The 20764-nt window shown below is 37.8% G+C and overlaps 1 protein-coding gene across 1 annotated transcript; it reads left to right on the top strand.

Moving 5' to 3' along the window:
• Nucleotides 1–5885: 5885 nt before the first annotated feature.
• Nucleotides 5886–19853, top strand: gba3 (glucosidase, beta, acid 3). Its single transcript, XM_073836978.1, has 5 exons — nucleotides 5886–6056; nucleotides 6359–6583; nucleotides 8308–9116; nucleotides 9224–9347; nucleotides 18725–19853. Exons 1-5 carry the CDS (start codon nucleotides 5981–5983, stop codon nucleotides 18934–18936), a joined length of 1446 nt encoding a protein of 481 aa, XP_073693079.1. The 5' UTR covers nucleotides 5886–5980; the 3' UTR covers nucleotides 18937–19853.
• Nucleotides 19854–20764: the final 911 nt, after the last annotated feature.

Genomic DNA, 20764 nt, shown 5'->3' with positions numbered 1-20764 from the left:
GTATTATTTGCTTTTTATAATTTTTTTTACGAAACTTAAGAAGCGGTAAACACTTTTACAGATTGATACAAATCATTAGGAAAGGAAAGGAAAGGAAAGGGGGTGAGTGAGGCCAAGTATGGTGACCCATACAAGGAATTTGTGCTCTGCATTTAACCCATCCAAGTGCACACACACAGTAGTGAACACACACACACCGTGAACACACACCCGGAGCAGTGGGCAGCCATTGCTGCGGCGCCCGGGGAGCAGTTGGGGGATCGGTGCCTTGCTCAAGGGACTCACCTCAGTCGTGGTATTGAGGGTGGAGAGAGTGCTGTACATTCACTCCCTCCACCTACAATCCCTGCCGGACCTGAGACTCGAACCTGCAACCTTTTGGGTTACAAGTCCGAATCTCTAACCATTAGGCCACGGCTGCCCCATTATAAACATGTTTAGCCACTAGTGAAAATATTAAAATGTTGTAAATTTGTATAATTTCAGTTTTAACTAAAACCATGCGCTGTCTTCTGTAAGATGTATTTTAAAAAATATAAAAAATAAAATAAAATGTAACTTTTACATGTAACGCGGAGGTGCGTGATGACGTAACGCGCAGAGCGTCTTGACGTCCAGCGCTGAGTTAAAAGCGGCGCTTTTATCGAAACTAAAGCAGAAGGATTGTAATCAAACTGTATCGTGAGTGTAGCAATGGATTATGATTCCGATGGTGATGGTGACGAGTGGCCTTTAGAAATGGAGGTTAATAAAACAAAAAAGGCAAGGAAAAAAGCATGGTCTGAAGCAAGTAGTGGAGGAGAAAGCACCCCAAGACAAACTAGCAAAAAAATCAGAGCTAAACACAGTGAAAACAGCAGGATTGATGATGACAAACAGGAAGAGTGGAAAGTTATTGTTACACTTAGTAATGATAAAGGACATTTTCATCCAGTACAGATAACTAAAGCGATTGAGAAGGAAATAGGCAAAATAAAATATGCTAAATTGCTGAATAGCAGAAGAATTCTAATTTCAGCAGTAAATAAGAAACAACAGGAGAAGATTCTGAAAATGAGTAGTCTAGGGGGTGGAAAGATTGAAGTCCATGTACCAGGAATGGCAGCAAAGTTAAGAGGAGTGATCTCAAATGTACCTATGGAAATGTCTATGGAAGATGTGAAGAAAGAGATTCAAGGTGGGAATATAATAGAAGCCAAAAGACTGCAAATGAATAAAGGTGGTGTTAAATCAGATAGCCTGTCTGTAATGCTTGTTTTTGAAAAGATAATGCCTAATGAAGTCCAAATGGGTTGGATCAAATACAAAGTGAGGGAATACATTCCACAACCATTAAGGTGTTTCAAATGTCAGAGAATGGGACATACAGTGCAACAGTGCAAATGGAGACAAAGATGTGCAAAATGTGGAGGAGAGCATGACTATGGCAAATGTGAAAAGGATGCTAAGTTAAAGTGCTGTAACTGTGGAGGTGAGCATAGTGCTGCATATGCTGGATGTGTGGTTCAGAAACAAGCTAAAGAAATACAAAGATACAAAGTTATGAATAAGGTTACATATGCAGAGGCATTAAAGGGTGTTGATAATTATGGAAACAAACAAAATAAACCAATACATCAGGAACACTTGGATGGCAATACCAGATATGCAGTACCACAGAGTCCAGACATAGGAAGAAATCTGTCAGGAAGATCAGCACCTCCACAACGGCCATGCAACCATAAGTGTAAAGTTGAGGAGAACACCTTGATTGTAGAAAAGAAAAGCTTTATAGCTTTTATATGTAAAGTTATTAATGTTGCAACACGACAAGAGAGAAAAAGCGATAAAATCAAGACAGTGGTGGAAGCTGCAGAAGAGTTTCTAGGCATTAAAGATGTAAAAGCTGAAGATATACATGGCATGTTGAGTACTAATAATGATGGAGGATCTCAGAATATTACTTAATCGATGGTATTCCACCTCTTACAATGGAATGCTAGAAGCTTGATTGCAAATGGTCAAGAATTTAAAAAGTTTGTAGCAGAATCTAAAGTTCAACCTGATATTATTTGCATTCAGGAAACTTGGCTTCAACCACATCTTGATTTTATTATACCTGGATTTGAGTCTGTCAGATTTGATAGAGATGGAAGACAGGGTGGAGGTTGTGCAACATTTGTTAGAGATGGGATATCATTTAAAAGAATAGCAATTTCAATAGAAATAGAATGTGTAATTATTGAAGTATATAAATCAGATGGAAACCTGGTAGTTATCAACTTTTATAATCCTTGTAAAAATTTAAGCCTAGATGCTTTAGTGAACATAAATAGAACAAAAGGAAATAGGAAAGAAATATGGTGCGGAGACTTCAATGCACATAATAGCCTTTGGGGAAGTAAGCATACAGATAATAATGGGGAAGTAGTAGAAGAATTGATGGATGTTAGGCAGTTAGTTTGCCTTAATAATGGAAATGGCACAAGAATTGACATTCGTTCTAACACAATGTCTTGTATTGATCTTACCCTAGTTTCTAATAATCTGGCAAATTCTTGTGAGTGGAATATTAAAGACAATACAAGTATTGGAAGTGATCACTTTCCAATAATTTGTTCTATGAATGTTGAAATAGATATCCAAGAAAGGCCTAGTCATAAGAAATGGGATTTTACAAAAGCTGACTGGGAAAAATTTAAAAAAATATGCTGTGAATCAGCAGGTTTAATTTCAATGGAGGGTGATATTGAGGAATGTACAGCTGAAGTTACACAATCAATTCTAAATGCAGCTCTAAATAGCATACCAATTAAAGCAGTAGGTGGAAAAAGGAAAACAGTTCCATGGTGGAATGATAAATGTACAGAACTGATAAAAGAACGAAATAATGCTTTGAGAATATTAAGAAATAACTTGAACCAAGAAAATTTAATTAATTATCAGAGGAAAAAGGCTCAAGTTCGGAGAGAAATTAAGAATAGTAAACGAAATGCATGGAGGAATTACTGTTCAACTATTGGTAAAGAAGTTCAAGTAGGAGAGATTTGGTCAATGCTGAAGAAAATGAGTGGGAATAAAGTGTATAATAAAATACCAGTATTAGAGGATGCAGGAATAATGGCAATAACAGATAAAGAAAAGGCAAATTTATTAGGAAAGAAGTTTGCTAGTGTACATAGTGGAGATCATTTAGATGATATTCACAGACAAAATAAAGAAAAAATCTTAAATGAAAATAGGGATGTACTTTTTAAGAAAATAAATAATGTGATGAGTATCATGGATGAAGGAATTAATATGAATGAAATAATGATAGTATTAAATGATGTCAGAAATACTGCTACAGGAGAAGATCAATTAAGTTATATCATGTTTCAAAGATTACCAGAAAACTTTTTAGAGATAATATTATATTTATTTAATAAGATATGGGAAGAAGGGAAAATGGCAAAAAGTTGGAAGAGAGCATTGATATTGCCTTTTAAAAAGCCTGGAAAGGATTCTAATAATGCTGGCAACTACAGACCCATTGCCCTAACATCACATCTATGCAAGTGGATGGAGAAGATTTTAGTCAGAAGACTTAATTATTTCCTTGAATATAGAGGTATATATGCGCCATACCAAAGTGGATTCAGGAAAGGACGCTCTACAATGGATGCTGTTGTGAAAGTAAGTAATGAGATAGAGAAAACATTTAAAATGAAACAATTAATGAATATTGTATTTTTTGACATTGAAAAGGCTTACGACTCTATGTGGAGAGAAGGATTATTAATTAAACTAAATGAGATTGGAATAAGAGGTAGGTTTTATAATTGGGTCTTAGATTTTTTATCAGAAAGAAGATTTAGAGTTAAAGTAGGATTAGAAGTATCTGAGGAATTTGAAATTAGTAATGGAATTCCACAAGGGAGCGTCATAAGCCCAGTGTTATTTAATGTTATGATTAATGATATTTTTATGAACTTGGATAGAAGAGTTGGGTCAGCTTTGTATGCAGATGATGGGGCCATTTGGGTAAGAGGACGAGATCCCACTGGTGTGATGAGTATAATTAAGGAAGCAGTTAAAAAAGTAGAACAATGGTCATATAATTGGGGTTTTAAGATTTCTCCAAGTAAATCTTGCCATATGTTATTTACCAGGAAGAAAGGGATATGCAAACAGGAATTGAAGTTATATGGTCAAAATATGGAAACAGTAGATTGTTTTAAATATTTAGGTATGTGGTTAGATCAAAAAGGAACATGGAAAGTACATATGGAAAAGGTGGAATCAAAATGTAGGAAAGTTATAAACTTAATGAGAGCATTAGCTGGAAAAGATTGGGGAGCAGATAAACAATCATTAATGTATGTGTATAGGGCTCTAATGAGATCAACAATAGATTATGGATGTTTTGTTTATGGAGCAGCAGCTAAAACACATTTAATGAAAATGGATAGAGTTATTAATAAAGCTTTGAGGATTTGTTCTGGTACGATGAGATCAACACCAACTAAGGCAATCCAGGTAGAGTTAGGAGAAATGCCCTTAGATTTAAGAAGAGACAAACTAATGCTTACATACTGGTGTCGTTTACGTGGTTGTGGTGATAAAAATCCCACCAATAGTGTTATTAAAGAATGTTGGGAGTATAACTCTTTTCAAGGTAACGGCTTTGGATGGGCAATAAAGGCTAAATCAGATGAATATAGACTAGACAGTATCTGGTTTAACAATCCTACTCCTATTAGTAATATCCCTATTTGGTTGTTTCCTAAAACTAATGTAGATTTAAATATAATGGAACTAAAGAATAAATGGGAAGAGAGTGAGAAAGGATATATGGCAAGTCAATACATTAAAAATACATTTTACAGTTATCTAGATATTTATACAGATGGATCCAAAGATGAAGAAAATAGAGTAGGCATAGGAATACATATACCAACACTGAATGTAAGTATTGGGAAAAGACTACCCGATCAATTATCAGTTTATACGGCAGAGATGATGGCGATTATTGTAGGGTTGCAGTGGGTGGAGGAAGTAAAACCAGATAGAGTGGTATTTTGTGTGGATTCTATAGCAGCTATATATAGTATTCAAAATATGAAGTCTAGCAGAGAAGACTTGATGCTAGAGATCCATCAAAATTTATTTAGATTATGGAGCCTACAGATAGATGTGAGATTCTGCTGGGTACCTGCTCATGTAAATGTAAAAGGAAATGAGAAGGCAGACAAAATAGCAAAGAAATCAACCAAGATGAGCGATACTATAAATATTCCTTTTGGTAAAGGAGAAGTTAAGACAATAATTAAAAAAGAAATGAAGAAGAAATGGCAAGAGAGGTGGGACACAGATAAGAGTGGAAGGAAATATTATAGTATACAGAAATCTATCAATGCACAGGGTGTGAATGGAAGGAATAGAAGGGAGGAGTCAGTTTTAACCAGGATGAGATTTGACCACACTGGGTTAAATAAAACATTGTTTTTGTTAGGTAAAAGTAAATCAAATGAATGTATGGAATGTAAAATTACAGAAGATGTAGAACATATACTGTTGCACTGTGGGAAGTATTGGGAAGAGAGGATTAGATTAAAGCAAAAGATTAATCAGACAGGAAGAAACTGGAACCTTGAGGGTATTTTGGGAACAACAGGAGAAAGGGTTAAAGATGTACAGGATGCTGTTTTGGAATATCTGAAGGATACAGGGGTATATTATAGGATATAGGAAATAATATTTGGTCACGGATTAAATATTTTTTTTTTTTTTTTTTTTTTTTTTTAATCTGTATAAAGTGGAAAGATATAATTCATGCTACATACTCCGATACAGTAGGTGGCGGTATGCACCTGATGTGTCATGAATGCAATCCGCCATAAAACTTAAAAGAAGAAGAAGAAGAACTAAAGCAGAAGATATATTAGCAAGTATTTGATTTAGTCCTTTCAGCACTGCGATAACGTTTTGTAGTTTCCCCCTTCATTATCGTTCTCCATAAATGTCTGGACTAGATGTTACCGTATTTCCACACGACTTTGCGTGGGGAGCTGCGACTGCTGCTTATCAAATAGAAGGTGAAGTTTACACTAGTCCTCGTTTTTACTATGGTATTCCACACAGCACACTAAAACGGGAAAGTGGTTCTCGACTTTTTTTTATCTAAACTGGAATCACAAGTTGCTCAGTACAGAAAGTACGATGGTATTACAATGTTTTTAATGTGATATCATAATATCATAGTTTCTTTTAGATATTTACTATGGTAATTATATGGTCGGCCTATACTTTAAAGTACCTTATAATACCATGCAAAAATGAAATGTGATTATGTTATGTAGGTCTAAACTTTCAGATGAATTTCCTAACTATCTTGCAGGTGGTTGGGATATGGATGGTAGAGGCCCCAGCATATGGGACACATTCTGTCATGCCAAAGGACGGGTGTTTGAAGACCATACTGGAGATGTAGCCTGTAACAGCTATCAGCTCTGGGAAGAGGACCTGAAATGTATCCGACAGCTTGGACTTACCCATTACCGTCTGTCCATATCCTGGTCACGGCTCCTTCCCGACGGAACCACAAATCATGTCAATCCAAAAGGTGCTCTGGAAAAAATTACACTCATAGTTTGAGGTTCAGAGGAGTCAAAGACCAAAGCCGATCTTTTGTTATTTCCCTGTGCTAAACTGATATACAAATGCTGAAAATGATACTTTGAAATAGTAACTTTTCACTAAAAGTAAAATAAAATAGGGATTTATCTAAATGTGACCCTAGACCACAAAACCAGTCATAAAGGTCCATTTTTTAAATTGAGATTTATACATCATCTGAAAAATTAATAAATAAGCGTTCCATTGGTGTATGTTATGGTAGGACAATATTTGTCTGAGATATAACTATTTGAAAATCTGAGGGTGCAAAAAAAAAAAAAAAAAAAAAATACTGAGAAAATCTTCTTTAAAGTTGTCCAAATTAGGTTTTTAGCAATGCATATTACTAATCCGAAATTATGTTTTGATATATTTACGGTAGAAAATTTACAAAATATCTTCATGGAACATGATCTTTACTTAATATCCTAATGATCCCAATGAATCCTAATGGAAAATTGATAAATTTGACTTATACAATGTTTTTTTTTTTTTTTTTTTGGCTATAGCTACAAATACACGGGTGCTACTCAAGACAGGTTTTGTGGTCCAGGGTCACAAATAGGATAAATATTCACCAGTGGGAACAGGAAATTATGAAAACTGAGTAAAACTGCTTTTACCTTAAGTTCAAGAGTTCAACAAAGTTTGAGTAAACAAAGAAGCAACCCTTGGGTGTTTGTTTTGTTGAATTATTATTATTTAATTTTTTTTTTTAACTAGGAATAATTGTTTTACACATTTTATAATTTTTAAAATTGAAATGAAATTGATAATTCTTATATTTTATGGAATAGAATGAAATTGCAGAAATTAGCAAACGACAAAAAATTGAATCAATTTCCAATGGACAAAATAAAATTGACAAATCTGCTGTTTATTTTTACTCATTTGTGAAGCTGTTGGACTCAAACATCACAATAGAGAAGTGCCATTAACTGAAAATACACACATTTTCATTACTTAAAACAAAATGAGCATTAACTAAAATCAAATAATTAATTAAAAAACTTAAACTTATTTTATTTCAGTTAGCTGCCAGAGCAACTTGACACGTTTAGTTTACGTGTTTAGTTTAACTTGATGTACTAAAATCAAATTAATAGACTAAAATTAATAAATAAGAATGAATAAAAACTATATGTGACCCTGGACCACAAAAAAAAAAACAGTTATAAGTGTCAATTTTTTAAATAAGCCTTGTTAGGACAGGACAATATTTGGCTGAGATGCAACAATTTAAAAATCTGAGGGTGTTAAAAAATCTAAATATTGAGAAAATCACCTTTAATGTTGTTCAAATTAAGTTCTTAGCAATGCATATTACTAATCAAAAAATAAGTTTTAATATATTTACAGTAGGAAATTTACAAAAAATCTTTACATAATATCCTAATGATTTTTAGCATAAAAGAAAAATTGATCATTTTGACCCATACAGTGTTTTTTTGGTTATTGCTACTTACGACTGGTTTTGTGGTCCAGGGTCACATATAGACACATAAAAAAATCGAACAAACACACAACAAAATTAGTAAACAAAAATATGATCACAATTTCCATTTTCATTACTTTTTTTTTTTTTTTTACATTCTGAGGAACGATTTACTTAAAGTTGTTTAAAAAAAGAAGTTTTATTAACTGTATTTGATGCTTTTTCATAACCTTTAGGAGTGGCGTATTATAACAAAGTGATCGACGACTTGATTGCTGGTGGTGTGACTCCCATGATCACATTGTACCACATGGACTTACCACAGGCCTTGCAGGATCTTGGCGGATGGAGCTCGAAAGAGATTGCAGACATCTTTGAAAGTTATGCCAGGTTTTGCTTTAAGACCTTTGGGGACAGAGTGAAGCTCTGGATCACAGTGAATGAGCCCTATGTTTGTGCCAAGCTGGGCCACGAGGATGGCATCTTTGCCCCTGGGATCAAAAATCCAGGAATATCAGTCTACTTGGCTGGTCATAACATGTTGCGCGCCCACACCAAAGCCTGGCATACTTATAATGCTCATTTCAGGCCTTTACAAGCAGGGCAAGTATCTCTTGCCCTGAACAGTGACTGGGTAGAGGCGTTGGACCCAGGCTCTTCTAAAGATGCTGCAGCCTCTGAGCGCTACAAGGCCTTCACTCTGGACTGGTTTGCCTGTCCTGTGTTTTGCACAGGAGATTACTCAGAGACCATGAGGGCCAGGATTGAGACCAGGAGCTTTGATCTGGGGTACAAGCAGGGCTCACGGCTACCACGCTTCACAAAGGATGAGCCCTCTCCTCTAGGCACAGCAGATTTCTTTGCACTGAACTATTACACCTCTCGGAAAGTAAAAGATTTAAATGGCGACAGTAAGAAGAACGAGCTCAGTTTTGAGGGAGATCAGGGGGCAGAGGGTGTTGTTGACCCATCATGGCCTATATGTGGGGTGCACTGGTTGGCTGTTGTTCCTGATGGATTGCGTAAATTGCTAAAATATATAAAGGTACTTTATTTTATTTGAAGTATCTACACTTTATGTAGGCTATATTATTATATAGAGATATATATTGGCATACCAACAAAATCACGTGCATTTGCTTGTTTCTTTAGGATACGTACACCAGTCTGCCCATTTATATCACAGAAAATGGCTTTTCACAGATGGGGCCGGTTCAGATAGAAGATACTGACCGTTCCCAGTTCTATAAGGACACTCTGCAGGAAGTTGGTAAAGGTACTGTCATATTAACACTGCACACTGTATTTTATTACACATTGATCAAAGTTCATTTTATACAGTTAGAGTATAATAACATTGTAAAAAATTGTGGTTAAATGTAGTGAATGTGCACTTGTAGTGGCATGTCCAAAATTATTCATACCCTTCTCAATAATCAATAGAAAAGACTTTATTGGCTAATACAGCAATCAAACACTTCCTATAATCGCTGACCAGCTTTTTGCATGTCCACTGGTATTTTTGCCCATTCATCTTGTGTCCACAGTGAAGGCTTCTCCTTTTTTACGACAAAAAAAGGCTACATCATTGTGGCCAAACAATTCAATTTTTGTTTTTATCTGACCATAAAACAGAAGACCAGAAGTCTTCTTCTTTGTCCAGACGAGCATTTGCAAAGGCCAAGCGGGCTTTTGTGTGCCTTATTATGAGAAGTGGTGTCCTCCTTGGTCTTGGATTCATCAGGATGGCGGCGGCCTTGGTGGTGATCCTTGGATTCTTTTTTACCCCTGTGATGACGATCGTAATGATGACGTCATCACCGAAGCGCCGGTCTGGCATTTGGCTATGTTTATGTTGTAGCTGCATGATTTGAAAACGTATTGAACGAGTATTGATGAAATGTGTATGGATTATGCCTCAAAGACTACGATCCCTATAAACTTTATAATTGTCACTCACCGTGTCTGCATAACGTAAGTGTTGCGGTGTTTTTGTGATTAGTACGGTTGGTACAAACAATAATAACATGAGATGGGTGTTTCAAAGCATTTTATTGTATTGTGTGATTTTTATGTATTAAGTGTAGTCGTAGTAGTTGTGTAGTCCATTTGTTTTACCTGTCATCTCCAGTTTGTGCACGTAGTGCTCTGGTAGCGCGCGTAACCAGAACGCTTCAATAATTAAGATCGTTCCATTTTCTGAATGGGTGTGCTGGATGTAGAGATAACACATCGGTTATATGTTTAAGTCTGTTTCAGTGTGAATGTGTTGTGTAAGGAAAATGCATTGCTGGGGTATTCCTGTTTGAGTTATATGTATTTCTACTTTGAGGAAATGCATTATGTGAGATGAACAAAATGATATGTACTAACCCATGAGAATGGATCGTTCTGTGGATGTGTGGCGGGAAACTGCCTATAAATTGAGTGTTTTGAAATTGTAGAGGAGGGCTGGGGGACAGAAAACTGCATCTGTTAATCCTGGAAAGTGCATGTCTGATGAGAGATATGTTTAAAGTTTGTACGAAGTCCCCCTGCAAAGTACTTTTGCGCTATAGGTTTGGCTGCTGACAGCTTTTTTCTTTGTGTTGATTAGTTTCAGTGATTGTTTGTTGTGGTTTTGTTTTTTTTATTTTGTTTTTCTTTTCTTTTGGAATTATTGCACTTAAATGGACACTAGTTGGTGGCTTTTGCTTCAATAAATCTGTGGCAACTAAAATTACCCTGTTGTACTGAGCTTTCCTAGCTCCTTCCTGGCCTCTCAAGCAGTTACGACCTGACATATGGTGGCAGCGGTGGTTCCAAGCCATTAGGAAGCCAGTACACAGGGGTGCATGGAAGTTGGAGACATCAGGTGCGTGTCTTCTACGTTAAGACTGTTCAAGTTGAATGGCGGTAGAAACTGTTTTTAAAGGAGAATGCCACCTAAGAAGCAAGATAAGACAAGAGCTATGGAGGAGGCTGAACCACCAGATCAGTCGGAGGCTGAAGAGAGGTCTTCGGAGGGAATGCCTGGCTCAGTTGTGGGCATGCTGCAAATGTTCCTGCAAAATCAACAGCAGAGAGAGGATCGAATGGAAAAGGAGGTGCAGCGCCAGGAGCATAAATGGCGGACTCTTCAGCATCAGTTTATGCAGCTGCAGACTGAAGTTCATCAACAACAGCAAGATCAACGGTCGAGGGAAGGAGCGACTGTACCTACTGCTATGTCAGCAGCTGCGCTTTGCCCTCCATCTGCCGGGATCAGCCGACAGACCCCTCATTTAAGTCAAAATGATGATCTGACATTAGCACCGGCACAGGATGTAGCAGCGCAAGCTCAGGTGTCGACTCAGCCATGTTTTCAGTCTCCAAGAATGATGCCGTGGACTAAGGAGGAGGATATAGAACATTGTCTAACAACGTTTGAACGCATTGCTCATGCATGCCGATGGCCTAGGCAAGATTGGGCGTTACATCTCCTTCCACTGTTATCTGGTAAAGCAAGGGCAGCCTATGTGGCTATGGATTCGGATGATGCTCTAGATTATGATGATGTTAAACAAGCTATTCTTGATAAGTTTGAGATTAACAATGAGATGTACAGACAACGTTTCAGATCGTACAGTGCCCTGGAGGACGAGACACCAAGAGAGCTGCAAGTAAGATTGAAAGATTTATATGAGAAATGGATGACTCCTAAACGTCGAACAAAAGAGGAGATTGGCGATCAGATCGTGTTAGAGCAGTTCCTCAAGTTACTCAATCCAGATACGAGAACATGGGTGAAACAGAATAACCCTATTTCATCTAAACATGCAGCTGAGATGGCAGAGGCCTTTATGGCAGCGAGACGATCGTTGTATCAACCCAGACGGTGGCGCAACTTCAGCAACAATCCAACTGGTAAGTTTGGGGATGGTTTGAGTGGTGGTCTGGTTAATCCTAATACAAGTACTTCTGTTCCTCAAAGTAGTTTTGATACTGACTTTAGCAAACATCAGGGTGGAGGTAATCGATATAAGGGTAAATCTGCATTGGTGTGTCATGCATGTGGTCAGCCAGGACATAAAAAAGTAGACTGCCCAGTACAAAAAGTTTCCAACACTCGCCTTTGTTATGTGCCAAGACCGGTTCTAGAATTTAGTGAGGTAGAGTTGAACAGAGATACAGTCATTGAGGTGAAGATAGGGAGTAAGTTCTTCAAAGCTTTGGTTGATTCTGGTTCAAGTCAAACTCTAGTGAGAACCGAATGCTTGAGTGAAGTGGATATAACAAGGCAAGGCAAAGTGAGGGTTCGTTGCATTCATGGGGATGAGAGGGAATACCCCAAGACAGACTTGGTTATTGAGATAGAAAATCAGGCCTACAATCTATCAGTTGGTATAGTAGAGCAGTCACCCTATCCAGTGATATTGGGTAGGGATGTGCCAGTGCTGGTAGAGCTTTTGCACAGAGATGGGGAGATCGCTGAAGCCAGAGTGGTGACAAGAGCTCAGGCTAAGCACGACGAGACTTGTAAGCATTCCTTGCAAAATTTGCCCTTTAATGGGTACCCCAAAATAAGAAAGTCTAGACGAGAGAGACGGCAAAGAAAAGTTGAGGGCACCGAAATGGTTGAAAAGTTGCCTAAACCTTGTACTGAGGACTTGGAACATATTCCACATGATATAGTGCAACTACAAAGGCAGGATAAAACGCTGAAACCTTTGTTTGACAAGGTAGGGAAGGTGACCCCTTCATCAACATTGCAGCAGAAAGATCATTTTGTGATTAGAGATGATAGGCTGTATGTTCAAGGCGATGAGGGAGAGAGGTTAGTGGTTCCAGAACCAATGAGACTTAAGGTGTTGCAGTTGGGGCATTCTGTGCCGTGGGCAGGACATCTAGGGCAGCAGAAAACCTTAGCCAGAATTGCCAGTAGATTTTATTGGCCAAGGCTTTATATGGATGTAATGGATTTTTGCAGATCATGTCCAGAGTGTCAGTTGGTAAATCCAGCCAAGAAGGGTGATAGGGTGCCTCTAGTCAGTCTTCCGGTTATTGAGGTCCCATTCTCCCGAATTGCTATGGACATTGTTGGTCCGTTAGAAAGAACTAATACAGGGAATCGATATATCTTAGTGGTTGCAGATTATGCAACTAGATACCCTGAAGCATTTCCCCTCAAAAACATAAAGACGAGACAAATTGTTAATGCCCTGGTTCAGCTTTTTTCACGGGTTGGTATACCCAAGGAAATAATAACAGATCAGGGAACAAATTTTACATCCAAACAAATCAAGCAAGTGTATTCTATGCTGCGCATACATCCTATTCAGACCACACCATACCATCCTCAGACTGACGGAATGGTTGAGAGATTTAATCAGACGTTAAAGTCAATGCTGCGCAAGTTTGTGTCTGAAACAGGTGCTGACTGGGACCACTGGCTGCCTTACCTGATGTTTGCATACAGGGAAGTCCCACAGGCATCCACAGGATATTCGCCCTTTGAGTTGCTGTATGGTCGCCAAGTTCGTGGGCCGCTGGATGTCCTAAAGGAGGCCTGGGAAGCAGATAATGGAAGTGAGCGTATTAATATCTTATCTTATGTCATCAAGATGAGAGAGAAGATGAGCTCCCTGGCAGAGATGGTGAGGGTTAACATGACAAAGGCACAACAACAACAAAAGCAGTGGTATGACCAATCAAGCAGAAACCGAACTCTAACTTCAGGGCAGAAAGTCCTACTCCTGCTTCCAACTACAGATAGTAGCTTACTGGCCAAATGGCAAGGGCCATATGAAGTAGTGCGTAAATTGAACACCACCAATTATGAGATCTTTCTGCCTGATCGTCGAAAGAAGAATCAAGTGTTTCATATTAATCTTCTACGACCGTGGTATGAGAGAAAAGGTTCATGGTCGGAGCAGTTGTGGGCAAGGAGAGTGGATGAGGTGGAGGAAGTAGAGGAGCAGTACTTCCCAGTGACTAAGGAATCCCTCACTTTCCCATCAGTTGATCACTTGTCAACCAAGCAGCAGAAAGAATTCCAGAAACGGGTACCAGAAGGTTTGTTTAGTGACAAGCCAGGTAAAACGAGTCTTCTGCAGCATAACATTAGGCTTCTTAAGACACAGCCCATTAGACAAACACATTGTAGAGTGCCTGCTCGTCTAGTTCCGGCCTTAAAGGAGGAAGTAAAAGTGATGCTGGACTTAGTGATCATAGAACCATCAAGGAGCGAATGGTGTAGTCCGGTGGTTTTGGTCCCGAAGAAAGACGGTACACTCAGATTTTGTGTGGATTTTTCAAAGCTTAATGCAATCTCCGCTTTTGACCCGTACCCAATGCCAAGAGTTGATGAACTAATTGAGCGTCTGGGCAAAGCCAAGTACTTGACAACACTTGACTTATGCAAAGGATACTGGCAAGTGCCATTGACTAAATCCTCTAAAGAACTTACTGCTTTCCGTGTTCCTTCAGGCCTATACCATTTCCTGTTTATGCCCTTTGGTTTACATGGGGCCGCAGCTACATTTCAGCTTTTGGTAGACCAAGTTCTCAGAGGATTGGACAGCTTTGCTGTGGCCTATATTGATGATATCGTTATCTTCAGTACTACTTGGGAAGAACATCTGGGTCATCTTGCTGAAGTGTTCAAAAGAATTCAAGGTGCTGGTCTAGTCGTCAATGCGAAAAAGTGTCAGATTGCTATGCCAAAAGTCATCTACCTAGGTTTTGTGTTGGGAGGAGGATACATCAGACCGCAGGTAGATAAGGTGGAAGCTATCTTGTCATGTGCACCTCCAACGACGAAGAAAAGTGTGAGGTCTTTTTTAGGCCTGATTGGCTGGTATAGAAGATTTGTTCCCAATTTCGCCAGCAGAGCATCAGTACTAACTGATCTAACTCGGAAAAGTAGTCCGGTAAGAGTCAAGTGGACACCAGAGTGTGAGCAAGCTTTTCAAGACTTAAAATCCTGCTTGTGTAAGTCCCCTATCTTACAGAGCCCAGATTTTGACCTCCCTTTTGTAGTCCAGACAGATGCGTCTGAGTTGGGATTAGGTGCTGTACTGTTGCAAGGCGAGGGACAAGATCGCCATCCGGTACACTATATTAGTAGAAAACTGTTTCCCAGAGAAACAAATTACTCAACAATTGAGAAAGAGGCATTAGCCATCAAGTGGGCTTTGGACACTCTGAAATATTATCTTATTGGAAAAGACTTTGTTTTGGAGACTGATCATAGAGCCCTGCAATGGCTAAACAAAATGAGAGACAGTAATGCAAGAATTACACGATGGTATCTTTCCCTCCAACCTTTTAGGTTTAAAGTCCAATATAGATCTGGCAAATTGAATATCACTGCTGACTTTTTGTCACGCCACTCTTAAAGAGGGGCTATCTTGAGGGGGGGGGGGGGGGTGTGTGATGACGATCGTAATGATGACGTCATCACCGAAGCGCCGGTCTGGCATTTGGCTATGTTTATGTTGTAGCTGCATGATTTGAAAACGTATTGAACGAGTATTGATGAAATGTGTATGGATTATGCCTCAAAGACTACGATCCCTATAAACTTTATAATTGTCACTCACCGTGTCTGCATAACGTAAGTGTTGCGGTGTTTTTGTGATTAGTACGGTTGGTACAAACAATAATAACATGAGATGGGTGTTTCAAAGCATTTTATTGTATTGTGTGATTTTTATGTATTAAGTGTAGTCGTAGTAGTTGTGTAGTCCATTTGTTTTACCTGTCATCTCCAGTTTGTGCACGTAGTGCTCTGGTAGCGCGCGTAACCAGAACGCTTCAATAATTAAGATCGTTCCATTTTCTGAATGGGTGTGCTGGATGTAGAGATAACACATCGGTTATATGTTTAAGTCTGTTACAGTGTGAATGTGTTGTGTAAGGAAAATGCATTGCTGGGGTATTCCTGTTTGAGTTATATGTATTTCTACTTTGAGGAAATGCATTATGTGAGATGAACAAAATGATATGTACTAACCCATGAGAATGGATCGTTCTGTGGATGTGTGGCGGGAAACTGCCTATAAATTGAGTGTTTTGAAATTGTAGAGGAGGGCTGGGGGACAGAAAACTGCATCTGTTAATCCTGGAAAGTGCATGTCTGATGAGAGATATGTTTAAAGTTTGTACGAAGTCCCCCTGCAAAGTACTTTTGAGCTATAGGTTTGGCTGCTGACAGCTTTTTTCTTTGTGTTGATTAGTTTCAGTGATTGTTTGTTGTGGTTTTGTTTTTTTTATTTTGTTTTTCTTTTCTTTTGGAATTATTGCACTTAAATGGACACTAGTTGGTGGCTTTTGCTTCAATAAATCTGTGGCAACTAAAATTACCCTGTTGTACTGAGCTTTCCTAGCTCCTTCCTGGCCTCCCAAGCAGTTACGACCTGACAACCCCTCTCACTATCCTCTTGGCCAGCACAGGTGTCACTTTTGGCTTCCGACCACGTCCTCTGAGATTTTTCACAGTGCAGAACATCTTGTATTTTTTTAAATAATACTTTGCACTGTAGCCACTGGAACTTCGAAACATTTAGATAGCCCTTTCCTGACTTGTGAGCAGCCACAATGCGCAGCCCATGACTGTCCATAAACCAACAGCAGAGAGAGGTTCTGTTTTTCACCTGTTGAGTTGATTACAGTTTTTTTACAGACATTAGGACACATTTCTCAATACTTAGGTCACTTTTGCAAAACTCTTCACACAGTGAGCACAACAGAAGTCTATGTGGTCTAAACTGAGGATCAGTTATCATTGTTTTGGCACAAAATGCATTCAATGACTACATCTCTCAAATTTCATGAATTCTTTTCTCACTCAGACACAACAACTGCCAAAAATCTTTGTACGTACAGGACATTTTGCACGTGCTTACATACTGTTTTCAAAACAGTTAAACTTATGTTCAAAACAATAACATAATGCAAAACTGAATAAGACAGCAAAATCCAACAGCAATATTTTATTGAAACATATTTCAAATCTAAAAATGCAGTTTAACCAGCCACAGCTGATTCTCATTGTAGATGAACATCTACACAGGTGTGCTTGGATTTTGGAATTACTTAGTGCAAAAAAATAAAAATAAATAAACAACATAAAATATTGACAAATTCTGCATCATGTCTGATTCATTCCAGTAACATGTATTGCAGTTATAAACAATATATATTGCAATTAAAAACAGAGATGTGTCCTTGTTTGACACAAGAAAACACTGCGTAATGCTACATGTTGTTAGTGTTTTTTAGGTCATTGTTTTGTGGGTGACAAAGTGTGTTTGTCGGCTGTCAACCTTTGCTATTGTTCTGGAAGAATGAGTTTATTTGAGACCTGAATAAAGTGTTTTGGTAGTTGTAGTGCATTTTGCAAAAGTGACCTAAGTATTGAGAAATGTGTCCTAGCGTCTGTAAAAAACTGTAAAACAGCTCTTCCCAATGAATCAAGGTAATTAGGATGCTTTAGAACAGCTTGGACTATTTAGAATGGTATGGAACTTTGGATTTTCCTATAGACTGTGACAGTTTGCTAAGGGTATTAATAATTTTGGACATGCCACTTTTTGTTCAAATGTAAATAAAAATATTTCTCACAAATCTTTTTCCACAATGATGCCTGTTGTACATCATCTTATTATATTTTGGGAGAAGCCTGTGTCATTTCTGGTCAAAAAAAAAAATCTTGCTGGTTGAATAAAAGTAACTTTAAGTCAGAATTTGCCAGGGGTATGAATAATTTCGGGCTTGACTGTGCGTGTATGTGTATGTATGTATGAATATATATACTGCCCTCCAAAAGTTTGGAAACGCCCTAGAAAAGTGGGGTTTTGGACAATATTGGCATGAATCCTTTTTAATTTGTGATAATTTTGCACTAATAAGGGACAACACAAACTACGAAAACATATTTTATTACATAAACAGTTTATACATAGAAAAAACGTAAATTTTTGATTCATCAAAATATCCACCATTAGCAGCTATTACAGCTCTGCATAATCTGGGTATCCGAGCTGTCAGTTAATTCAAACATTGAGATATATTACTCCAAGCCTCCTGAAGGATTGCCCAAGATGATTCACACTGTGCTGATATCGTCCAAAACCACACTTTGCCAGGGGTGTTTCCAAACGTTTGGAGGGCAGTGTATACGATATTAATGAAATATAAGACATAAAGGGAGTACATTTCCAGAATAAAAATGTCCTGATAATTTACTCACCCGTATGTTGTCCGGTATGTTCATGTCTTTCTTTCTTCAGTCGCAAAGAAATTAAGTGTTTTGAGGAAAACATTCCAAGTTTTTTTCTACATATAGTGGACTTCATTGGTCCTCAACAGACTAAAAGTTAAAAATACAGTTTCAATGCAGCTTCATAGTGGTCTAAACGATCCCAGCCGTGGAATAAGGGTCTAGCGAAACAATCTATTTATACACTTTTTTTTTCAACATACCCTAACTGTATTGACCCGGAGTGCACAGAGTACGCATTCACATTGCAGAGCTAGACAAGATGAGCATTTGAGGTTTAAAAAGTATATCAGTTGTAATATTATTGAAGAAAATAAACAGTTGTTTCTCTAGATAAGGTAAATAATATATAATCAAATATAAACTAGCTCTGTTCTGAGGATGATCTGTATGTTGTGTTTGTCTTCCAGCTATCAGTCAAGATAGAGTGAACGTAAAGGGATATTTTGCCTGGTCGCTGCTGGATAACTTTGAGTGGAGTGATGGCTACAGTGTGCGCTTCGGCCTGTTTCATGTGGATTTCTCTACACCTGACCTGAAGCGCACCATTTACCGCTCAGGTAGAGATTATGCTGCTGTGATATCCAAACATCGATCTCAGACCAAACCCAAGAACATTTAACAAAATTCCTAACATATTAAATCAACATGATATTACATCTGAAGAAATGACGTTCAATGGAAAATCCATAATTGCATTTTTGGGATACTAAATGATGGTGAGTGATTACTTTACAGCTTTATGTGCTGTAAAATGGATTACTTTAGCTGAGGGCTTTTGAAAATTTAGTATGACGCATGAAGCAAGACATTCACAACCTACGTTTTTTTTTTTAAGCTGGATGAAATTGGAGCAGTTAAATCTATGCAAAAATCAGGCACTGTGTATTCAAAGGATGAACATTTTTTTTTTTTTTGATTTCTACAACTTGCTTTCTCTGACTGTAGAAGAAATCTATTCTTGTGCACAGAAAAAAAGTGCATAATAAGGAAAGAATGTTTAAATATGGTGACTTGGAAAAGATTGATTGACCAAGAATTCCCAGTAGAGAAATTATTGTAGATGAATATTACATACAAAGAGAATCAGGCTTTCAGTTCCAGTGTTTTGTTGATATATACTGCCTCTGTGTGGTCCAAAGAGGTATTATACTTGGCACAGCATTTTGTGCTGGTAAATTGCTTGCATTGCTTTATGTGAGTCTTATAGGCATTAAACAAACCTAATGGTGTAAGATGACAATGTGTATGAGATATTAATGAGATATGAGTGCATGTAATATACATGCAAACTAAAGTTACGTTAAATGGATTGCACATGTAATTACTATTGGGAATTAGGCTACGCCGAACCTAATTGCAGCCCTAAACTCCCAAGGGAATAAATGACTGCAGAAATGATGATTCCGTTCTAATTATTCACCCTGGAACAGCCATTATTGTACCATCTAAATGTATATTATAAGATCACAAATCTTTAAAAAGAGATTTTACAGACAATTCTTTTGTGAGGGGCGATTAAATATTGAAATATTAGTATTTGAATTATTACCTTGTAGAATCATTGAGTTGAATGTTTCAAATTGTATTGTTCTGTCTATTTGAACAACATTGGACGCCATTTTTAAACTACATGTTCCAATCAGGGTGGCAAATATATTATTTTAAACAAATGTTTCTTGACTCAGAATTAGTGCATTTAATTGTAACATTCAGTCACCTTCACAATTGTACAGATGACAAATTAATCAAGGTACAATTTTATTGGGCCGTACTTGTTATATTTTGACAGACCTTATGAAATATTCAGCAACCAGGAAACTCATTAGATTAATATAAATTAGCTGAATAATTTAGCTGCTGATTAACTAGTTCTAATATGAAGTAGCCTATATTCAAAACCCGGTCTCAGTCCTAGAACAGGGTTTCCATGGTTAAAACCTGGAAATGTCATATAATTTTTATGATTTCCAGGCTGGAAAAAGTCATGGCAATTACCAAATTCCTAAAACATAGTGTTTTTTTCCATCTAGTTATGCTCAAATATGTACAGTATGTCACAAAAGTGAATACACCCCTCACATTTCAGCAACCATTTTAGTCAAGGGACAATACTATAGAAATGAAACTTGGATATATTTTAGAGTAGTCGTGCAGCTTGTATTGCAGTATAGATTTATTATCCCCTGAAAATTACTCAACATACAGCCATTATTGTCAAAAAAGCTGGCAACAAAATTGAGTACACCCTAAGTGAACTTGTCCAAAGTGTCAAAATATTGTGTTACTAGCACCATTGTTATCTGGCACTGCCTTAAACATCCTGAGCATGGAATTGCCCAGAGCTGCACAGGTTGTTGCTGGGATCCTCTTCCACTCCTCACAGAGCTGCTGGACGCTGGACAGGTGCATAAAGGAGAACTCCGGTGTGATATTGACCTAAAGTGTAT

This window comes from Garra rufa, chromosome 3 (genome assembly GCF_049309525.1).
Source record: "Garra rufa chromosome 3, GarRuf1.0, whole genome shotgun sequence".
NCBI lineage: Eukaryota > Metazoa > Chordata > Actinopteri > Cypriniformes > Cyprinidae > Garra > Garra rufa.
Note: the sequence above shows the minus strand (reverse complement) of the source record. Positions and strands in the feature narration are given on the sequence as shown.